The 20,490-nt window shown below is 47.9% G+C and overlaps 1 protein-coding gene and 1 long non-coding RNA gene across 10 annotated transcripts in view; one reads left to right on the forward strand and one right to left on the reverse strand.

Moving 5' to 3' along the window:
* Positions 1–6,459: 6,459 nt before the first annotated feature.
* Positions 6,460–13,893, reverse strand: KLHL38 (kelch like family member 38). Its single transcript, XM_065668918.1, has 4 exons — positions 13,670–13,893; positions 11,657–13,030; positions 10,174–10,279; positions 6,460–8,258 (listed from the first exon to the last, which is right to left on the reverse strand). Exons 2-4 carry the CDS (start codon positions 13,004–13,006, stop codon positions 7,972–7,974), a joined length of 1,743 nt encoding a protein of 580 aa, XP_065524990.1. The 5' UTR covers positions 13,007–13,030; positions 13,670–13,893; the 3' UTR covers positions 6,460–7,971.
* Positions 13,565–20,490, forward strand: part of LOC136008943 (uncharacterized) — a 36,331-nt gene continuing 29,405 nt past the window's right edge. For 7 of the 9 annotated variants that reach the window (XR_010610282.1, XR_010610281.1, XR_010610288.1 and 4 more), the window contains exons 1-3: positions 13,565–13,785; positions 19,137–19,260; positions 20,349–20,484. This is a non-coding gene — a long non-coding RNA (uncharacterized LOC136008943). Of the gene's footprint in view, positions 13,786–19,136; positions 19,408–20,348; positions 20,485–20,490 lie in introns of all 9 variants that reach the window. The other 2 variants (XR_010610287.1, XR_010610286.1) reach the window with 2 other exon arrangements.

Raw genomic sequence — 20,490 nt, forward strand, 5'->3', positions numbered from 1 at the left:
GTTCGCAAGTGCCGTATCCCACCGAGCCTGGCAGTACCAGGATTCTGCTAGCAGTGCGTCTGCTGATTTCTACTAAAACCTGGGCAGGGATTTTCTCCTGATGAAGCTGAGCTCACCAACACCCTGCAGCCACAAAGCACTATGTGGCATTTAAGTGAAAATCCATGTATTTCCATTAGTCCAGCCTCAAATCAGCAGAGGAGAATGTATTCCAGAACCAAATGTGATAAAGGCAAAACCTCACTGATCCATGTAACTACTTCCCCAGCTGCATTTCCCTTCCCTGGTGACAGTGCTAGGAAGATCGGCCTGCACTACTTTTGAAATTGCTCTGGAAATGTGAAAGGGAAATGCCAAAGTATTTTCAATTATCTAAGTGGCTTTTTTAGTTTGTTCCTGGAAATCAGGGAGCCCTGAGCTGTCTGAATGTTCTCTCACTCTATAAAGCATTTGTGTTTAAAAGCAGGATGGATCCACTTCCCCAGTTGCATGCCCATTCTTAGAGTTGTCCCAAACCTTCTGCTACCTTTACTGGGGGAGTGGAAAACCTAGATGCTGAAAACCAGGCTAAAACCTGTTCTCCTAGGTATGTTTTAGGGTAATGATGCCCTTCTGGCTATGGGGCACCTGGGGACACAAGAGGTTGGTGTGGCCACGTGTTGCCTGAGTTTCCAGGAACCCTGGGCCTTGGCACTTACTTGATGGCATTTGTGTGCTGATCTGTGGGAATGGCTGTGGACCAGGAAGCCACAGGGAAGAACTGATTTTTCTCTTTTGATCCAGGTTATGGCATAAGGTGTTGCTCTCGCCTAACGAATGAGCTGTATGCTTTGAAGCTCCAGCTGATGATGCTGGAGCGTCATCTGTGTCCTCTGCTCTGAATTTCTTGTAAGCTCTTTGGAGTAAGGAAGGACTCATGTATTTTATGCTGCCATCACAAATAACAGACTCTCAGCTTTAAATCCGTGATTGACTGTGCATGTCACATTTCATGCCATTAAAAACATAAGCTCAAGCTTGGACGGGTGAACATGCTTTTGGCTTCTCTGCCATTTGTATTTCAGTCTGCAGACACCACTTCTCTCACAGCGTGTTGCTAGTTTTCTCTTGAGAAAATTTCCAGGGCCCTCTATTCCTGGAGGAGAAGCAGACTCCATTTACCGACATTTGTTCCAAGTTATAATGAGCAGAAAGACAACTCTTGCAGGCTCTAAACAGAGTCTCTCAGCTCAAAGCCTTCAGGGCATCAGCCAGCACCTCCCAAGCCCAAAGACTGCCCTCTTTTAAAAAGGTCTGAGTTAGCCATCAAGTATCACAGTGCCATGAAGAATGTCCATAGGACCTCTCTGCTTTCCTCCTCAGTCAAGGCTCGAGCTGGTGCCCAGTTAAGCTGCTGGGAGTCTTCTCCTCAGAATGCCATGGCTACGTGTGCATTGCTTGAGCAAGCATGGGTTAGTTCATGCCGTGGGTAGGGGGAATTTGCGATCCCATTAATGGCTAATTCAGGTGCAAGCTCCACTGCAAGGGAGTCCCAGGGCCAAAACATGGCCTGAAGCACATGGAGACACCATTGACACAGCCTGGGTGATGAGGAGCCTTTCCATGCTTTTGCGCAGGATGAACCCCACATCAACACCTTGGAGATGAATCATTCTCTGCCATCAGCTTCCTATCATCTGTGAGTCTCAGTGCATAGCAGGGGGGTCTCTTTTGGTGGCTCATCCCATTGCATGTCTCAAAAGGATGCTGTCCTGCCAGGTAGCAGCGGGCAATAGCTATGTGAGCCCTTGACCCCCTGGGCTGGCTCCCCATGTCACGCTTGCCATGGTCCTCAAGTCAGAGGCAAAGTTTTCTGAACAGGGGCCATATTCTGCAGGGCTCAGGCTGTCTCCAAGAGTAAGAGCCCTACCCAGGGAACCGATAAACACAACAGTGTTTGAGCCTCTGGTACTCTTTAATGTCATCTTCACGGAAATATATGTGTCATAACAACATAAAGCAGGCATAGTTCCCTTGCTTTCGATCCGCCTGGTGCCAGGGTCCACGTCATTTCAGCATCAAAACAGATCCAGCAAGTTCATGGTCACTTTGCTCTCTCAAGAACTGCCTTTTTTGCCCCCTTGGTTTGTACTTGTCTCTAGTCTTCCTCACCCTTGTCAGGGGATGTCACGTACTGTTGTGGTTAACATCTAATTTTCACTGGAAGCCCTTGGGAATTGGGCCCTTATCTCCACATACCATGCACATCAAAACGGTTTAATCAACCCTATTAATTCCAGGGCTTGCTGCTGATCTGGATAAAACACTGCACTTTCCCAGCACTGACGCTTTGCAGCCAAGTTTCACATTGCAGCACTCCCCACGCAGTTTGTTCTCTGCTCCTCTGGACTGGCCCTGTTCCCCTGCAGTGACCTGGCTCTCGTGGAAAGGTGTCAGGGCTCTGCTCTAAGGCTCAGACTGGTTTGGACTGATTTACCACAGCAGGAGCATCCCATCAGCTTGGAAATCTGAACTTGAGAGCCCTCGGTGTTATTTCCTGGCCACCTGCTAACGTGGGTGCAGGGCACCCGCAGAGCACATCTGCCCAGTTGTGTGGCCTGAAAAGGTGTCCAAGAGCAGGGAGAAACCTTGGAAGACCAGGGCAAGACTCTTGGGATGCCATTACAGCTGTGGCACTGGAGGACCTGAGGAAGGGGCCATGCCTTTGCCCTTGTCCCAGCATGCCTGCTTTAGGGAGGGGTGGTGGGACATGGCTTATTCATCAGAAGACACAGCCTGATCAAGAAACAACCTTCAGAGGACTAGAAATGGGAGGATTAGATATAGGAGGGTGGTTTATAGACATCCTCCTGGCCAGATGAAGAAGTGGACCAGATTCTGCTAGCTTTTCCCACCTGCACCAGTGTTTTACCCCCTGATTCACCCCCAGTCTAAAGCCAAACATCTCCAGCAGCTGCGGGGATGCCTGGTGTTTAACGCATCCACCAAGCAGCCCAGGGCTGCAGGAGACACGCTGCTCCTTGCTCTTCTCAGAACGGGTTCTTGCAACACGAAAGAAGCGCAGGCAAAGCAAGAGCCCCAGGGAGAGAAGTGACAAGCGGCAGCTGGTGCCGGTGGGTGACTGCCGAGTGACAGAGCAGTTGGGCTCCTCGCTATGCTGCTATTTTGGAAACCTCAATAAACACAAGAGTCCAGATCAATCTCTCAGGGCTCCAGCACAAGCCTTGAGGAGCCCTTTTCACTCCATTGCGGCCTGAGACACCCATTTGCTCTGTGTTCTGCTTGGACCCTGGGCAAACTCATCGAAATAGCCACTGAAATCACTGTTAGCACTTCACTAATGAGCAGGTTTTAGCTCCTTTAGATTGCACCAAGGAATTCATGCTCATTTGTGCTGTGGAGAATATGACTGTTTGAGTCCTGTATGGGAGCATTCAAGCAGCTGGAAAAAGAGTATAGATGTTTATATTTGTAAAAAGCGCTTGGTTTTGCTGCTGTCAATTATTAATGGCTCTCAGGTCAGGCTAAGGAACAACGCCAGGGATAAATTACCCTGTACGCTATTCATATACGCTCTCCCCATTGTTTCCTTCTCAAGTAAAGGATTCACCCCGCAGTGAACTCCTCGGCGTTAGGAAAAAAGCGATGAACTCCGAGTGCCCGTTTATTTATGCATTGACATCGTCCCTGCTCTGTCAGGTGTGTTTAATCAAAAAGAACCAGGAAATGCGTTGTAATTATAAACACGTTACTGCGCAAGGAGGAGGCTGCCCTCGGAGGGGATTGGATTGTTTGATAAATGGTTGCAGTGAGAAAACACAGGCTTAACCTACCAAGCTCTTTGCTGAGATCAAAGCAAGGCTGCCTGCCACCACAGCCCGCCCGTGCAGCAGGATTCAGCTCTGAGTTTGCACTGGGCGAAGTGGAAGAAAGTTGAAAAAGCCATCTCCTCCCTTTCTTTTCCTTTCCTTTTTTTGCCTGAAACTTTTCCCCCGTTATAAAAAATGACTCAAACATTACATATTTGCTGTTAAAATTAACAGAATTAGTGAAGAACCCAGCTGAGAACACAATAATTAGGCCCCGCTCCAAAGCCCCTTGCTGAAGCCCATGGAGAGACTTATTGTTTTCAACGGGATTTGGTTCAGGATCCTGGTGAGCTGAAGCAAAGATGGAGTTATGGAATAACGCTGGGAGATCCTGGATCTCCTGCAGTCTTTCCGTGTGACCTTGCCCAAACTCGCAAGCATTTATTAGTCGCAAGCACAATGGAACCCAAGGCAGTAATCTGCCGCTGCTGTGGAAAGCAGAAGACCAGGAGTGCTGTAGGTAAGATGCAGAAGGGGTTTATTGCCCTTCTCAGCACTGTGAGGCTGAGTCATGGCCCTGCACTTAAACTAAAACCAAAACAGACAAACTGGAAATTGTCCAGAGGAAAGCAGCAGAAACGATCAGAGGTCTAGAGAACATGACTTATGAGGAAATACTGAAAGGGCTGCGTTTGTTTAGTCTACAGAATTTGAAACATCCTAATAAACTTTAAAGATGTAAAAGAATATATGGTATCAAAAAGTGTAACTGACTGCCCTTTATCTGTGTGCCTATGGCAGAAGGTGCAGCAAAGATACAGGGCAGAGAGTATTCAAACCTGTTAACAAGGTTAACAAGGCATTCACGTGAGTTCCTGAGGGAGGGAGCAATGTGAAAATCTCATGGGAGATTTTCAATGTGTCGGACAAGTCCGTGCTGCGAGGGACTGGGTAACATGCTGTCCCACGGGGCAGGCTGCTTGCAGCCATGGGGTCCTGTGGTTTCCATGATGCAGTGGCTGTCTCGGGACACTCAAGAATGAGACCTTAGAGGTGATGATCCTTCACAGCACTTCCTGATGTGAAAAAAAGCAGCAGGTGCTCAGCCTTTCTAAAAGGTGACCCCCAGATCCCTTTCTTAAGCCCCTCTTTTCCCTGGTGTCCAGGGTTATTAAAGTGCAGCAAATTCCCACCCCATCATGGGGCTGTCACTGTATTCAATACATACCTTTGCTGCCCTCCCTTCTAAGTGAGCACTCAGATGCTTGAATATTAGGATGATGAGGCATCTGGAAAAGCATGTGGTGACTCAGAAAGTGCTCCAGGTATTGGTGGCCTTGAAGATCCTGGTCAGGGAAGTCCCCTCCTGACAGTGGAGAAAGGGGTACCTTGGTCATCCTTTGATAGAAGTGCTGTCACCCATAACACCACTGGATAAGACAACTGCAAAACACTTGGGATGGCAATAGGTATTGCTTTAGGTAGGTTGGGTGGTGGCCAGCACCTGGTTTGCAATGCAGCATCCCTTCTCCTCATAGCGTCTGCCCCAGGCCTGCATATCTCCTGCCCTGAAGCTGCATATCTCCTGCCCTGAAGCTGCATCTGCTGCTTTATCCTTGTGACCAGCTGACTGTGCCAGCCCTCATCTGCCTTGGTAAGGCTCAACATTGTTCCCTGCTTTTAACCCATTTTGCAAAGGGGCCCAAAAGCATTGGTTGTAGTTTGCATCAAATTGACCAAGAGACAGAAGTCTATCAGAAACCAGGTTTTGTATTTACTGCTCAGTGAACCCAAATTCCTTGAATTACAGGCACGAGGTGAGGAGTTTGTGAAGGGAAGGAGCAAAGGGTTGCAGCCAGAGCAGAGCTGGCCATAGCCCTTGGCATCTCCAATGACTTGGGGGTGATATTAGGGTTTCCTAGGGCCAGGGGAAGAATGGTGTGCTCAGTGCCATTGCAAGTGCGCCTCTTCTTTGCACTCCTCATTTCCTGCCCAGTTACAGCTGTGCAAGGTACTATTTGGTTGCAGCATAAATGCTGGGAAAATCACTAGTTACATGATATGGGAATTAAGAAAATCTGTTTGCTTCCAAGCGTAAAGCAATGACTGTGGCAGTAGTTTGCAAACACGATGTTACGGCCCCAAGTCAGCTCTTTTCCCTCAGTTCTGGGTGCAGTCACGAGCCTGGCAGGAATCTGTGCCAGCTAAAATGTGTGGCAGCAACTGGCGTCTCCTGGAGTTTTGGAGCTGAGCGGGGTCACAACAGGAAGGAGTTGGGGAAGGCAGCACTGCAGGGTTAGGAACAAACTTCTCCCCAGGGCAGACTTTCCATAATTGGCCATGACAAGCTTCTTTCCCCAGAGAGCCGGAGCTGGTCTGTGAGGGAGCAGAATGAATCACTGCTCCATCCAATTTGGCAAGTGCTATGGTTTAGCCTTGCTTTGCACAGGGAGATGATGATAGATGCTGCAAGACAGAGGAGAAATGTAGCCAAAGGCTTCCGAGCTGGGAGATGAGTTTGGGTTTACAATCATGTTTTGCAGGTTTACTCAGATCCTTAGAAGGAAACCCTGGCAAAACCCATGGGTACAAAAACAATTCCCTTTATCAACAATGCAGAGGGAACAATGAAGACTCCTGAACGCAAACCTCATGTAAACAGTAATAACCATTTTATTTTGCATTGTTAAACCAGCAGTTGATATGCAATACTGCCTTCCAGCCCCCCACTTCGTTAACTATTTCTGTCACCCTTCTGCTCCCAGATACACATTTTGGGGGGGGATCTTTTAGTGGTTGGAGTTGGTGTCCTGCAACATGGTGGTGACCACATGGCTGCGCAGCCTTTGGTGAAGAGGAAGGTTGAGCATGGTTTCCTCATGCCAACTCGTACCCTTTGAAAAGTCCCACTGTCTTTCACATATGAGGTAAAAAGAGTGTTGTGTCTGCCATCTCTTCTCTGGATGGTGGGCACCAGTGCAACCTTTAGAGCTCCTTGCTACCTCAGCAATCTCACCAAGCCTGGTGACCAGGCAGCACTTCACAGCCTGCTCAGTATCTGGTGATCAACCCCCTCCCTTGAAAACTATGCGCTTAGTGGCAGAACCCCATGAAAATATCGGTGGAGCCAGAGCTGCTTTGCCAAGTGGCAGACTTAGACTTGCTCTTCTTGGAAAGCTGGTTTCCTGTCACTGGCTTTCTCTCGTTGCTGTTTTCTGGTGGTTTGGAGAGAGGAGAAAGGGAAAATGTTCTTCTCCAATACCTCTTCTCTTTTACATCCCCTTTCCTCTGTATGTCCTCTCTGCTATTCCAGATTTCAGGAATTCCATCAGCCGAAGGGCTTCTTAGCTGGCTCCCTTTTATCCTGGATGCAAAAGGAGAAGCAAGCTTCCTGCAAAAGAAAATCCCTTGAAAAAGAAGATGCAGAACATCTTCCTTTCCATCCCACCTTCTCCCGCTCTTTCAGAGATGGAACAAAAGTCTTCCTTGAACTGTTGAAAGAGCAGTAGCTCAGAAAAGTCAAATCTGCATCTTGTCACAATGCGAGAATTCACATCAAAGCATCAGCCTTTTGCTAATTTCTAGTTTGATGTTAGGAGCATTAATGTTTTATTTCTGATGAGATGACTGCCATAGCTAATGCAGGCAGCTGCTGCTGGGCTGGATACAAGACTAGAGCTTGGGGCTGCCTATTCTAAATGTCCCCACCCCTGGAAACTGAAGGCTTGGTCAGCACTGAGCAGCAGAGGGTGGCGGCATGCAGCTGAGTTTGCATGCTAACAAATGCAGGTTACCCAGATCTTACTTTCCCTGGAGATACCAGCATTCCCATTCACCTTTCACTTTAAAGCCTGCACGAGGCCAAACCCTGTGCCAGGTTCTTACCCAGTATCTTTTGCCTGTTTTCTGCTGAGATTCTAGGTGAGGTGGTGGGGCTGGATTTAGCAGCACCACATGCAACACCAGTCAGGTGAACACAGCATGAGCACAAAGCTCATGACCTTTCTGGCAGAGCGTTTAGGGAATGACAAATGCCACCGGCGCCTTCAAGGTCAGGAGTTTGTGGGACCCCATGAGGATTCCCCATGTGCTCTCTGCAGAGCAAAGCGGGTCCTTTCTGTGCAGGAAAGCACAAAATGTGCTGGGAAGTGTCACAGGTCACTTAGAGAAGGTTAGAACAGGGAACACACTGGAGCGTAAGGCACCCATGGCCAAAGAGTTTGTGTGGCAGTTTTCCCTTTGGTGCCCATGTGTCAGTCTCTGGATCATAGCAGTCCAAGGAATCCAAGTCCTCAATGACATTGTCCGCAGTGAGACATCGTCCTCCTGTGACATACAGTTTGTTCTTGATGACAGTGGCCCCGTGATGCATTCGTCTGTCCTTCATGTCTGCACATTTAACAAAGTTGTTTCCTTTTGTGTCATAAGCAATTATTCTCCGGGTGTACCCTAAATGCAAAGCCAGAGGTGGAAGAGACAGATGTGAATTAGAGCTTATAGCCAGAAGATATATATTTCCTGATAGTCTTCAATAAAACCTTTTATACTAGTACATAGTTTAGCAGAATTAAGATATCTAAGGTGGGAAGTGATGATGTGTCACAAGAATTCCTGTCTGTCTCTCTTCCCTTCCTATTTGTCCTCATCCTGTCTCATAGCACCTTGGCAGCCAAGGGTCAACAAGCACCATAAAACCCATCAGATCAAGCAATCAACCCATCAAACACAGTTGGAGCTTGCAGTTTTCTGCAGGTGAACATCCCAAAGTATTTGTTTTCACTCAACAGACTCCTAAAGCATAGAGAAACCAATGGCATGTGGGAAGGGAGCAACGATGCCAGGCTGGGTAGCTGTCATAGCTGTCTACTGAATGGAGCTGCTGCTCAACAGCGCAGTGCCACTGGTGCTCGCTCCACTCCCAAAGCCCTCAGTGCCACATCCATGCTAGTCACCACGCCAGTGACCCAACAGACAGCTCTTCCACTGAGGGGTGATGTAACCTTGCATCTGGTGAGAGGGAAGGGCTGGTACCATGGCTCTTGCCCTGGAGCAGTGGGGGTGTGGAAGCTTGGTATCCACCAGCATCTCGCCCATGTATTCCCGTGCCCATGGCTGAGAAACTGCTTTGATCCATGTTTTGTGGGACTTGTAGCCATGTCCCATAGCAAAAATCATGGCCTCTTTTGCTTAGACCAACCCACTCCCTTTTGTTATGATGAGACCAGCCATGCAAAGAGGACCTGAAACGTGATGAAAGCAGTTTTTAAGACAAAATGTTATTTTTGTGGGATTTACTGTTGATAAACTAAGAGTGTTTGGCCAATGTTTTGGCATGGAGTTTGGTAGATAAAAATTGACCATGGTGAATCTCTCTACTTTCAAGCAAAATGAAAGATATATAAAATTAACATGATTTTCTGTAGCTTTTTTTCGATAAATACAAAATAAATTGAGATCTTAAGCTTAGCAGCAGCAGGCTTGTGGTAATACATACTCTTCATATTAACGCATTTGAAGATAAGACAGTTGAAAATACTGTATTTTGGTCACTGTAGTCTGAGGTCAGGTTAATCTGCCACACAAGATCTTGCTAGTCTTGGACCTTCTGACCCAGCTCTCCCCTATTCTGCAAAGGATAGCAGTGACCTCCCACTGATAGATGACATCCCATTTGAGTCCCGTGTCATTTGGGTTCAGTCTTCTACTCTGCTAAAGCTTCTCTATGTTTAATTTTCCCTTGAATAATCTAACACAGGCTCCCTCCTGCCAGCCTGTGGTCAGGGAGCTGCATTTAGGACTGAACTACCAATGACGTGTTCATTCATTCATCAAAGCACCATGGGTAGAAGCTGATGCTCAGGTTGAAAAGGACACCGAGAACTTTCCCCTCTTTGAGTGTTTCATGCCCCTCTCAGGACATTTCACAGTTAACCCCGGGAGGCAGCTACAGGACCAACTGACCCCTCATAGCCCTGCAGCACACTCATCCCAGCAAGCTGTCCGTGGCCTTGTGCTAACCGTGCTCCCCACCCTTCCAAGAAGGGCAGTGAGGCAGGGCCAGGCCGTGAGTCAGTAGGGAAGGAGCAGAACCCGCATGCCCTTGGCTTCCTCCATTCTTCTGCAGGGCAGTAACTTGCATTGGCTTTTCCTCAGTTTCTCCCCACCACTTGGAACAAGAATGTGCCTCATGGAGAACTTGTCCCCACTTCCATGGCCATGAGACCCCATAAGAGATGTATATGGAGGGTGGACACACTTCTCCTTTCCCTCCCAAGCTCCAAGAGCACCCCAAGCAGGAAAGCTGCGAAATCCATCAGGAGCTGGGCAGGGGGAGAGAGGAAGGAGGGTGAAACAGAGCCCTTACCACCTACGATGATAATCTGGTCTCCAATCACAACAGCTGGTGCACAGACGTTCTTCACCACTCTGGTCTCCATCCGAAACCATGTATTCCTGGAGACATGATAAACCTGACAAATAAATGAAGATACACAGCTGTTTGTGTTGCATTTTATCTGGCAATTGTAATTACAGAGGAACTTATGGGCTGTATTTTGTCCTAATTAACACAATCCTCTGGCTTAAGCTGAGAATTTATCCACTTTCTTTCCTAATATGTCTTCTTGGAAAGTGCTCTGGTTTTCCAGGCTTGCCTGCTCAGGAGATGCTAGCCCATGCCCTAAGGCAGAGTGTATCTGCAATATGCAAGCCTCTTGCCAGTAAATCTTTGCCTGGCCATTAAGTCATTTGATATCACTTTTCCAATGTGCAAGCCACCTAATTTAACTTCCCAGTTATTCTGCGTGTTGCTGCCTTAGCCTTAGCAATTTCCTGGGCAAGCAAACTTCAACTTCACCTAGCTCAGCTGGCAGTCACAGAGTTTGCCCAGTTGCTATATTTGTGCTGGTGGCTGGTATGTACTGAGGTTGGCAAAGGGACTTGTTAATGAGACTTAGAGTGGTATCTAAGTCATCGATTTATGTGAGAAAAAGAGCTGTTGCCAGATGATGATCATTCAGTCATCCATATCTGGGCGACACAAACTTTTATGTCACGTCAACCGCTTCTTAATATAGCAAATACCTCCAGGACATCTCCCCACTAACTGATACATATTTCCTTCCCCCGATAATCAAGAAGTGCTATCACCATCAAAAAGTGATGCTCATGTGCTGTCTGCCATCTTAGCCTTTAATGATCTTTCTTAGTTAAAACACCTAAGCCAGTGAAAAGCACACATGGGGAAAGTAACTCTGCAGTGTTGCCAAAGCATCAGATCAGATAAGAAAGGATTTCATGTATTTTTTCCTCCTAATAGAGTGTAACCATTGAAAGCAGGCAGCGAGCCAGCGACATGTGGCAGGAGCTGCATTTTTAACACAACTGTTTATATGAAATAACTGTCAGTTTAAGTTCTGGCCCTTTGATAAGTGAGAATCTAATCACTGTAATGATCATGGATCTTTGTTTTGCTGTGAGCGAGCAGATGTGTGGCTGAGACCACATCTCTGCTGCCAAGTGGAAAGCACTGATTTAGGTGAGATCAGCTGCAGGCATGAAGCCAGGCAGTGGGACTGGCTGCTGCCTGCCACAGCATCACCTGCAGCAGCCCTGGCCCCAGTGCCTACCAGCATCAGAGATGACACCCAAAGAAGTACCCTGGGGCTTGTGCCTGGAAAACACTCACAGGGTTGCAATGCTCCTTGCAGACAAGACTTCCCTGAAGCCGTGTTTCAACTCATCCTGCCTCAATAAAGTGGTTTTGGGGGGTTGATTTACTCAGGAGGATTATGACCTGCTGCATACCTTGGCTGAAACTGCTTATGACAAGCAGGACTGACCATTACCTGGATCAGCCGGACAGGGTTTTGCATAATGTCTTCTCCCCCAAAGAGGTAGACCCTCTGATCTTTGGCAGCAACAGCAGGGTGAAGGACGGCAACAGGCATGTTTGCCATGCTCTCACTGGCGTTGTAGATGCTGTCGTATCTTTCCACAGAATTCAGGATTTCCTGATTTTCACCAATTCCACCGAATGATAAAATGTAATTTTTATAAGCCAAGCTTCTGTGGGAGTAACGTGGGACTAACATGTGCTCAACCAGCCTCCACTGATTGAGTTTGAGGGAGTAAATGTAAATATTACCACTGACCGGGCTTTTCTTGTTGTTAACAGGCATCCCCCCCAGCACATAAATATTGCTGTGCAAGCTCACTGCAGAGGCTTTGTAGAGGCGCATGGGAAGTTTGGCCAAGCTTAGCCATTGGTTTGTCTTGTCATCATAGAGCAGGACTTCCCTTGTCGTCTGCTGGCTGTCCTTCCTACCACCAATGATGATGAGGAACTCTTGGTTGGAGTATCTGCGAGGAACGTGCAGCATGGGCTTGATGTCTGGTGCATTGGTGCTGTACAAGGAAAACATATGTCTCCAAGCTGACTCAAGGATGCTCCTGCAAGTGGGCGAGGACTGAACAAGGGAGTCATTGGCAATGAAGTGGAAGAAAAAGGTTGGATGGACATACTGAAGCCGGACCTTCTTGAACAACTCTTGGATGTAGCCTTGTCGTGCCTGGAGGTCATGCCGGATCCAGACCATCAGTGTCTCAAAGACCTGCTCCTCCTCCCCACAGAGCTCATCGTCCCCAAGGTAATCAATGAGCTCCAAAGGACAAAGGTCCTTCAGGTCCTCAGAAGAGGCCACCTCAGGAAAGCATTTCAAGGCCATAGCCTTGGCTTTCTTAGTCAGGCTTTGGCAGTTCAAGACTTTTGCTAGTCTGAACATGCTCAGGCAGTTGTCAGGAGTCAGCTTGTCCTGGAGGTAGGCAGAGCAGGCCTCAAACAGCTTTGCATACTGCAGCATGGAGGCTGTCTCCAGCAGGCACAGGACATTCTCAGTGGATATAAGAATCTCCCCTGTGTAAACGTAAAGGATGAGCTGGTCCAAAATCTCAGCGTCGATGCCCTTCAGGATGACTTTAGCCTGGCGACTCTCTCTGAAGTTGTTACAGAACATCGCCTTGAAGTATGGACTGCTGGAAGCCAGCACGTTTCGGTGGCAAGGGATTTCAAAGCCCCCGGAGCAGAGGGTAACATCAGTCAGCATCCCGCTCTGCCGCAGAGCATTCAGCTGCCTCAGCAGTTCGGAGGAGAAGTCCTGGTCTTTGAAGAGAAACTCCTCAGTGGATCCTTCCTCCATAGCAAAACAGGGGAGAGATGAATTCTGGACGTGGCAGAAAAAAACTCAAAATTTTTAGCAACTTTTATTGAAATATCCAGCTTCAAGGGAACAAATTGGGACTTTGATGTTGCTCTAAATATCCATTCGCTGTTATGCATAAAAATGGAACATGGGTTAAGCACAGTGGGAAAATCATAAAGAAGCTAAAAGGTCACTAAGACCCTTTAAAATTCACATAAAGTTATCAGCTAGGTTGCAGCTCTGAGGTCAGCACTGCCTATGTCCCTGGCAAGAAGCAAAAGCACTGAAGTTATCTCACTGATTTGGGATTAAAGCTGGATGCCTGAAGCAATCGGTTTGCTCGTTGAATAAATGTGCTTAGACATTTATTCACTGTTTTTAAGTATTAGCAGTTTAGTAGCTTGTGCCTCTTTCCCCTAGAGTTAGTCACTCCCAAAGAATGTAAATCTGGCAGGGCTGAACTCTGCAGCAGGGAAAACGAAACCCTGGAGACGGGAATCTTCATTAGAACAGTTATTTATTAACTCTGCTTAGCTGTGGGGTTTTTATGTTAATCAAGACACGCAATGACTAAATTAAGTGCCAGGCAGAACAATAGGATGAGTACTGTCATGGCTAACTGCTCAACCTGCAGTGCAGCGGTAAGGTAGAAACGTTTACCTTCTGTTGTCCTTCACTGCATGCACTTACTCTCTGCCGTTTATTCTCTGCTGAGATTTTCCATAGCTAGAGCCTGGATCAAAACCTATAAACCCACAGGACGTTTCTTTCAGTAGGTAAGTGATTCATAGAGGGTGCTTTCTGGCCGTGTTTACTCTGCAGTCACTTTTGCCGCTGTCGGGAGCTGTGCGCAGGAGCGGCGCAGCGGTGGGGCATTGTATACATTCCAGGGCTAAGAATAGGGACACGGGCTTCTCGCTGTTATCACATGAGACGCCGCGTTCCCTTCTGCAATGACCTGGCCGGGACTGAGCATGCCCGAGTGGTGTTTTTCTGGCAAATGTTTACATCTAATAAATAGACACAGAGAGGAAAGTTCACTTATAAAAGTCCTGGCTGCCCGCTTGGAAACAGGACCCTGTCCTAAAGTGCCTGGGAACTCTAGAAGCCTGTAAACAGTCTGTAATGCCTCGCGCTAGGTAACGCTCTGTCACCGTACCTTCATGGAAGAAGAGGGAGAGAGGAGGGCTCCCAGGAATCCTGGTGGTATGGATCATGTCTCCACCTTATGGAGAGATCTGGGGAGCGTCACCCAGTTGCGGTCTGGTGGGAGATGCTGATGCATCGTGCCCATGGCCGACCCAGGGTGGGCAGGGAGAGCCCAGCTACCCCTGCCAAGCAGAGTGAAGTTCTCTTTTGGAGCAGTTTGTGGTGATGCTTAATATTTCGTACAGAAAACACCAGGTTGTGGCCTTTTTTGTAAGGACCTCAGCTCTCTGAAACCTCAGCAGAGAACTCCTCAAGCAGTTGGCCCGAGGAAGCTCAGCATCATGGGCGGGAGGGCAGGAGTGGGTTGCTGAGGTGAGTGCAGCAAGTGGGAAACCAGGTCCCTGGCTGGCACTTAGCTCCTCGGGGCAGACGCCTCAGTGGGCTCCGTGACTGCGTGCACATGGACAAGGTGTCCGAGCTCCTTTTGCAGCCAGTGAGGTCTAGTCAATGCAACCAAGTCTGCTGAGTTATTCAGGTCGCCAGTAAGTACCACCTATGTTTGGGCAGGTGAACAGTCCTCCAGTCGCTGCTGGGTCTGCTCAGGTACTCAGCTGCCTCAATCACATGTAGGTGTCCATATTTAACAGTCACATGTAGGTATCTGTGATGATGAGCCTAAATCCATCCCTACGGTGGGGTCAGTGGAGCACCTTGTGCCACTGGAAGATCCTCCACAAGCCCAGCTGGCTCCTGGCTGGGGTTTCCAGCAGGTCAGGGTCCAGTATGATGTGTCCCAGCTCTATGCCAATATCCTGGGTGTTTCAAGAGGAATGGCATAGGCTGCCCGTTTCCGGGTAACTGTTTTGGGCCCCTCCTCTGTGCTGAAACTCCTCTCTTGGGATTGAATCCAAAGTGCCATTTCTAAGCATCGCTGCCACAGGGAAACACAAGGTTAAAGCACAAGTCCTTTGCATGTTTTCAAAGCCAAAGCTCACGGTGAGTCATGTCTGCGTCTCGTCACAGCGGGGCACATGAGCGAAAATCCTTGGGAGCCACAGTGCCCTTATGTCAACTCCCGTGCTGCACTGGTGTTTGCGGTCCTCCGTATGTTCCCGCTCCCACATCCGTGGCCCAGCAGACTGCAGGGCTGGGGGCAGTCTGCTCCTCTAAAAACAGCAGCTTTGCATCACAGGTCATGCCATACGTGGCCTTTCCCAGAGGCTTTTCGACGCAACATGGTGAAATGCTGCTGGACAAAACCCTGCAGGCCCTGTGTTAAAGGCAGGGTGGAATTGGGCTGGAGTAGCTTTTTGGAGCTTGTGGCGTCTTCCTTTCCTGCACAATCTGCGTGTGTGTGTGTGCACATGCATGCGATAATGGCCGAAAGAGGTGAGGGAGGGGAAGGGCAGAAGCCACTGGGCTTGACTCCTGCACGAGTCACTTTGAGGGTAAACCTGGCAACGTGCAGCCTTTTCCCCCTCTTTGAGTAAAGAGAGAACTGGGAGGGTGATGTTGGGGCGCTGGGGAAAATGCGCCCTCCCGTCCCTGCTCCCCACTGCTGCTGCCTCACCAGCTGGCTATGATCTTGCTATAAATATTTAGAGTGGCATTAAAAACCCAAAGGAAAAGTTCTCTCTCCTTGTCCAGAGAACATTAGCTACCCAAACAAAGCGCCTCTCGCTTTCTTTCTTGCTCTGTATGTATATGCTCTCGCTGCGGTCCGTTTTGATGATTGATTTAGCTTTATATCTCTGTCCTGGCTCTAACTCTTTGCTGCCTGCTTAGTCCTGCCTCTTCCTGGCAGCAGCTGTGGATTATTTTTTTAACCCTTAAAGAAACAAATGACGCGATGCCTTCACTAATGACACTGTTTTACGGGGTCGGGGAAGGGTAGGTGGGATGTTCTGCTTTAGATACTGATAAATGTGGCATTTATTTAGAAGATCCCAGGCTCGAGGGCTTTGCACGGTTATGCAAACCCCTGCTAACCCAGAGTACATCGTGTGCTGTTTAAATAGCTTATTGCTCTCGGGGGGGTTGCTGCTCCCTGCTGAGTCCCCACACAGGTCCCTGCCAATTTGGGGCCAAGGCTCCCAAGCAACGAAGCTCCTGCTGCCTGCTTCACAACTCTCTTCTTTCTTTCCCAGCGATTATGGTTTCAGATACATCTCCAACCAAGTGGGCACATCAGCAGTGCTCAGTTAGGATTTCCTCTATAAATAAACTAGAAACCATTTTTCATGGCATATCCTAGGACAGTATGTCCTGTATGGCCCCTACTGCTGCAGCACAATCCTTGCTGAGAGGATAGAGCCGTTTCCTCTGTAGGACAGTGTACCCTGTGTGAGGAAGTCTCTTTCTGAATGAGTTCTGAATGAATACTCCAGTCAGGAGCCACTCTCCTGGTGAAGATGTTTTTCTGTATGTCCGATAGGAAACAGTTTCCCTAGGTTGACATGCTATTGACCAGAACAGGACTGAGTGTCCTTTTTGGGGGGACAGGATATTGCATTAACCATGGCAGTGGGATGTTACGTGGATAAAGGGCTGGTTTGAACACCATGTAGAGTGGGAAAGTGGGCTCCTCCACAGGTTAGGTGACCCACCAGCACTGTGGGGCGTGATGCTGCAAGTCCCACATAGCCCTTCAGGGAGGCTGGACCCACTGGGGGCTGTTAAAAACAGTGATGTGCTGTAACTGCTGCTGTATGAACTCCATCAACAGCCGGTTTCTAGACAGTGGCAATGTCTACCAAAGGACAACCTCTGCTGCAATGCTGTATACTCATCCTGCTCCTTCTGCTCTCTGTCCTTAAGTGTTTGGGATTGCTCAGCGTTGGAATTAGGATGGTTGAACCTTTTATCTGGCCCAGAGTAGCTCTTCTTATGTTTTAATGTGATGGGATGATGAAATGTCTATTATCATGCACTAAGCAACAGAGCGGAAAAAAGCTGTGATCTAATCGTCCAGCAGACAGGTGCACAGAGGAGATTGGTGATGTCAGACAACTGCTAGAACTCACACACTGATCCTATAACAATTCAGGTGAAAATGAACAAATATGGATAAGGGAAAAGGTCTGTTCGAGGCACAGACTTCACTGATCTCACTCAGTATTTACGTGCTCTGCCCCAGTGACTACCAGCCCCCCCAGTTGTTGAAAGAGGTCATCCCTTTCCCCCGATTTGCAGTCTAAATAGATAGGAGGACAAGTAAAAGTATTCCTTATTATGGTCTTTACAAAACCGGGGGAGGGAACAGAATCCAGGATTAACATTCCTCATTGTAAAAAAAGACAATTACAGGGATCATAATGAATCAGATGCCATGAGCTGGAAAGGATGGGTAGATGCCCCAAGCACCAGTGGTGGCTGCCTGGGTCACAGCCTTCAGCCCAGGTTGGGAAAGCAGCCAGCACTGCTTGGGATGCTGCATGCCCTGGCAATGTGGGGCTTGGTTGGTGGGCCCTGATCAGGGTCAGGTGGGCACCTGATACCATTTCGCTTATTATAAGCTGAAGGCAAGAATAGGAGCAGAAAGGAAGACTAATGTGTTGGGGAATTATTAGATTTATGTATCGCATATTTACACATGCAGGTAATTATGTGCATTGAAAGAGCAAAGGTATGTCTATACTAGCAAATTACTGTCAAGAGATGGCATGGATAGGGACCTTTCTACTCAACATATGTGTGTCTCACCCAGCTGATGACACTGCCAGGAGACCTAACTCCACATTTAATGTCTGGGCCAGATCCCCATGAAAGGAATGGTTTCCCACTCCCACCCTCTGGTTTTGGACTCATCCTGATCCTCCTCACTGAAGCAGCCTCCCCGAGTCCTGTCTATGCTCAGTGTGGATTTACTGTTGGCTTCATTGGACTGGGAAATAAAGCCCTTAGACTCTGTCCTGCTCCCTGGTTGACATCCTAGGTTCACTGAAGCAGTGAAACTCCCCAAGCTATCAAGTAGCAGAGACAGTGAAAAGTAACAGAATCCAGTGTGAATATGGGGAAGGGATGGACAATCATTTGTGGCAATAAGATGAATTCCTTTGTGTTACTTCGAGCAGCAGAAATACAATGACTGTTCCACGCAGCACTGTCAGGTGTGGTCTGCTCACAACCTACCTAACTCTCCCAGAGTCATGGGAAGGTTAGGCTGGGGAGTCCCTGGGAGCTCACCTAATGCAACCTCATTTCTTCTGCTTCTACTAGTTGCCAACTCTCTGGTCTTCTTCCTATTCTGTAAATCCAGATACTCTTGTGATCCTTTGTTTCTCATTCCTCTGTAACTATTGCATTGCTCATTTTCTATCTAGCTGCTCAGCAACGTGACTTCCCTGAGTGCCCTATCACCACAGCTGTCAATCACATTGGTGTGAGACTTAATTCTGAACTAAGGCTTAGCTGAAGACTTGATTGAACCCGGGTTTGGTTCTGATTTTACAGGCGAGGTAGCAGATTACACCTACAGACACTGGTCTTGAAACCTGATCTCGAATTTTGAACCCCTAACCTAAACTTTTGTAACAGAGGGACAAGTTTTACCCTTACAGCACTGGAGACACACAGCAACCCCACAAGTGTCACTGCCATCACTGTGTGTATTGTGCACAGATAGCGAGACACAGCATGTAATTCAATAATGACTTTGGCCCAGTATGTGAAGATGTGTGGGCTCCTGGCTTGGTTTCAGGCCAATCTCTAATTAAAGAGTGAAAGATTAAGATGAAAGCAGTTGTGCTCTTCCTTCAGTCAGAATGACCTACTAGTGTTAATTAAAACAGTCTTCAAGCAAGAATAAATTTGGCTGCCGAAGTTATGTGCTTGGCATTAAATAAGGGCATAGCTGGGTTTAAAGTGTGCTGAGCTTCTAGAGGTTTCACAGAACCCCCTCAGGTAGCTTTGGGCACTCTGGTTGGAATATCCTAAAACAAATCCTTTGCCTAAATCAGCTCCTTCATGTGCATTCCAGACACCTGCTGGCTTTTACTCCAAACTACATCAATTGAGAACGGGTACCTGACAGCTCATCTTGCACTGAACACACGGTGTGACCTCTGGAGGATAAAATATCACCCGGAACACTGGACACCTAAGTAGATTATTCATCTATCCTTTCTATAGTCTCTGGTTACATGAGCCCCATGGCAACAGCAACAAGAAGACATGCAGATCCTGCACTGCTCTGCTCTTTATGAGTCTGAACATTAAAGGGCCTTTGATAGAGGCAAATCCTGAATCAGGTGGTTCATTTCAGGTCCAGGATCTGGCCCTGGTATCTTTATTTATGTTTAGAAATAGTGCCAAAGGAGGGTCAGGCACCTAAAATACCAGAACACGCTGTTATACCCGTGTCGCACACAGTTCATTATCCTTAAAAGCCGTCCATCTTTCCCATCTCCCATTTGTTCTTCCCCATCTTTATGGATTATACCTAAATGGCCAGGGGCTGCTGCTGTGACATTGATACAAGCAGGGAGAAACAGGTCCAGTGCTTCAGAAATACTATTTTTCAATGGGAATTAGATGCCATCAACCATCATACCTCTGCGGGTCTAAACCTGAAAGACCCTTACCCATGCAGAGTGGTACACTCAAAAGGGGGAAAAGGCCAGACACACAGAAATGCTCACAAGCCCATCTCCTTGACAGACTCCTCTATTTGTCTTATTTGTCAGGCTGGGTCATATTATTTTTCACCTACATTATAGGATTTTAGGGTCATTCAGTGAGGAAAGGACCTCCGATGGTCTCGAGTTCTGCCTCCTGCTCAAAGCAGGGTGAGCCATGAGGTGTGACCAGGTTGCTCAGGCTTTTATCCAGCCAGATAATGGAAACTGTGAAGCGGTCCTGAGGCCCATGTCAGCCTCTCCGGGAACAGCATTTGCTTGCCTGACAGATCCACCTCATGAAGCCCCATCTCTTCTTCAGCTGTGCTCCTGCACCGTATCCCAGGGGGTGGTGTCAAGAGGGACTGCAAGTCCTTATCTCCTTCATGAAATAACTTAGGAGGTGATGATGCTGAGAGGGCAACTCACAGACAGGGAAATCACTCTGACCTTCCCCACTCAGTGCAGGACTTTAATCAGGGCCTGAATAAAATCATTAATTCACAGCCCTCAGGTTGTTTAAAGAGCTGTGATAATGGGCTGAGAAGAAATTGCTATCCATTTTCTCTTGGCAGGATTGTAATGGCATGACATGGCACCCATCAGATTGGAGACAGAACAGGGATAATCTCCAGAATGAGAGAAAGGCAGAAAAATCTACCCAGAAGGAACAATGACAGAGGATTCTTCCACATATGCAAACACAAAGAGGTCAAT

This window comes from Lathamus discolor, chromosome 2 (genome assembly GCF_037157495.1).
Source record: "Lathamus discolor isolate bLatDis1 chromosome 2, bLatDis1.hap1, whole genome shotgun sequence".
Lineage (NCBI taxonomy): Eukaryota > Metazoa > Chordata > Aves > Psittaciformes > Psittacidae > Lathamus > Lathamus discolor.

What these genes read in the sequence shown, in the direction of transcription:
- KLHL38 (XM_065668918.1), bottom strand. Translation starts at nt 13,006, where the DNA reads ATGGAGGAAGGATCCACTGAGGAGTTTCTCTTCAAAGACCAGGACTTC. An exon ending in ACCCTGTCCGGCTGATCCAG is followed by an intron (nt 10,280 to 11,656) that starts GTAATGGTCAGT and finishes TTTATTTGTCAG; the next exon opens with GTTTATCATGTCTCCAGGAA. An exon ending in CCAGATTATCATCGTAGGTG is followed by an intron (nt 8,259 to 10,173) that starts GTAAGGGCTCTG and finishes CTTTGCATTTAG; the next exon opens with GGTACACCCGGAGAATAATT.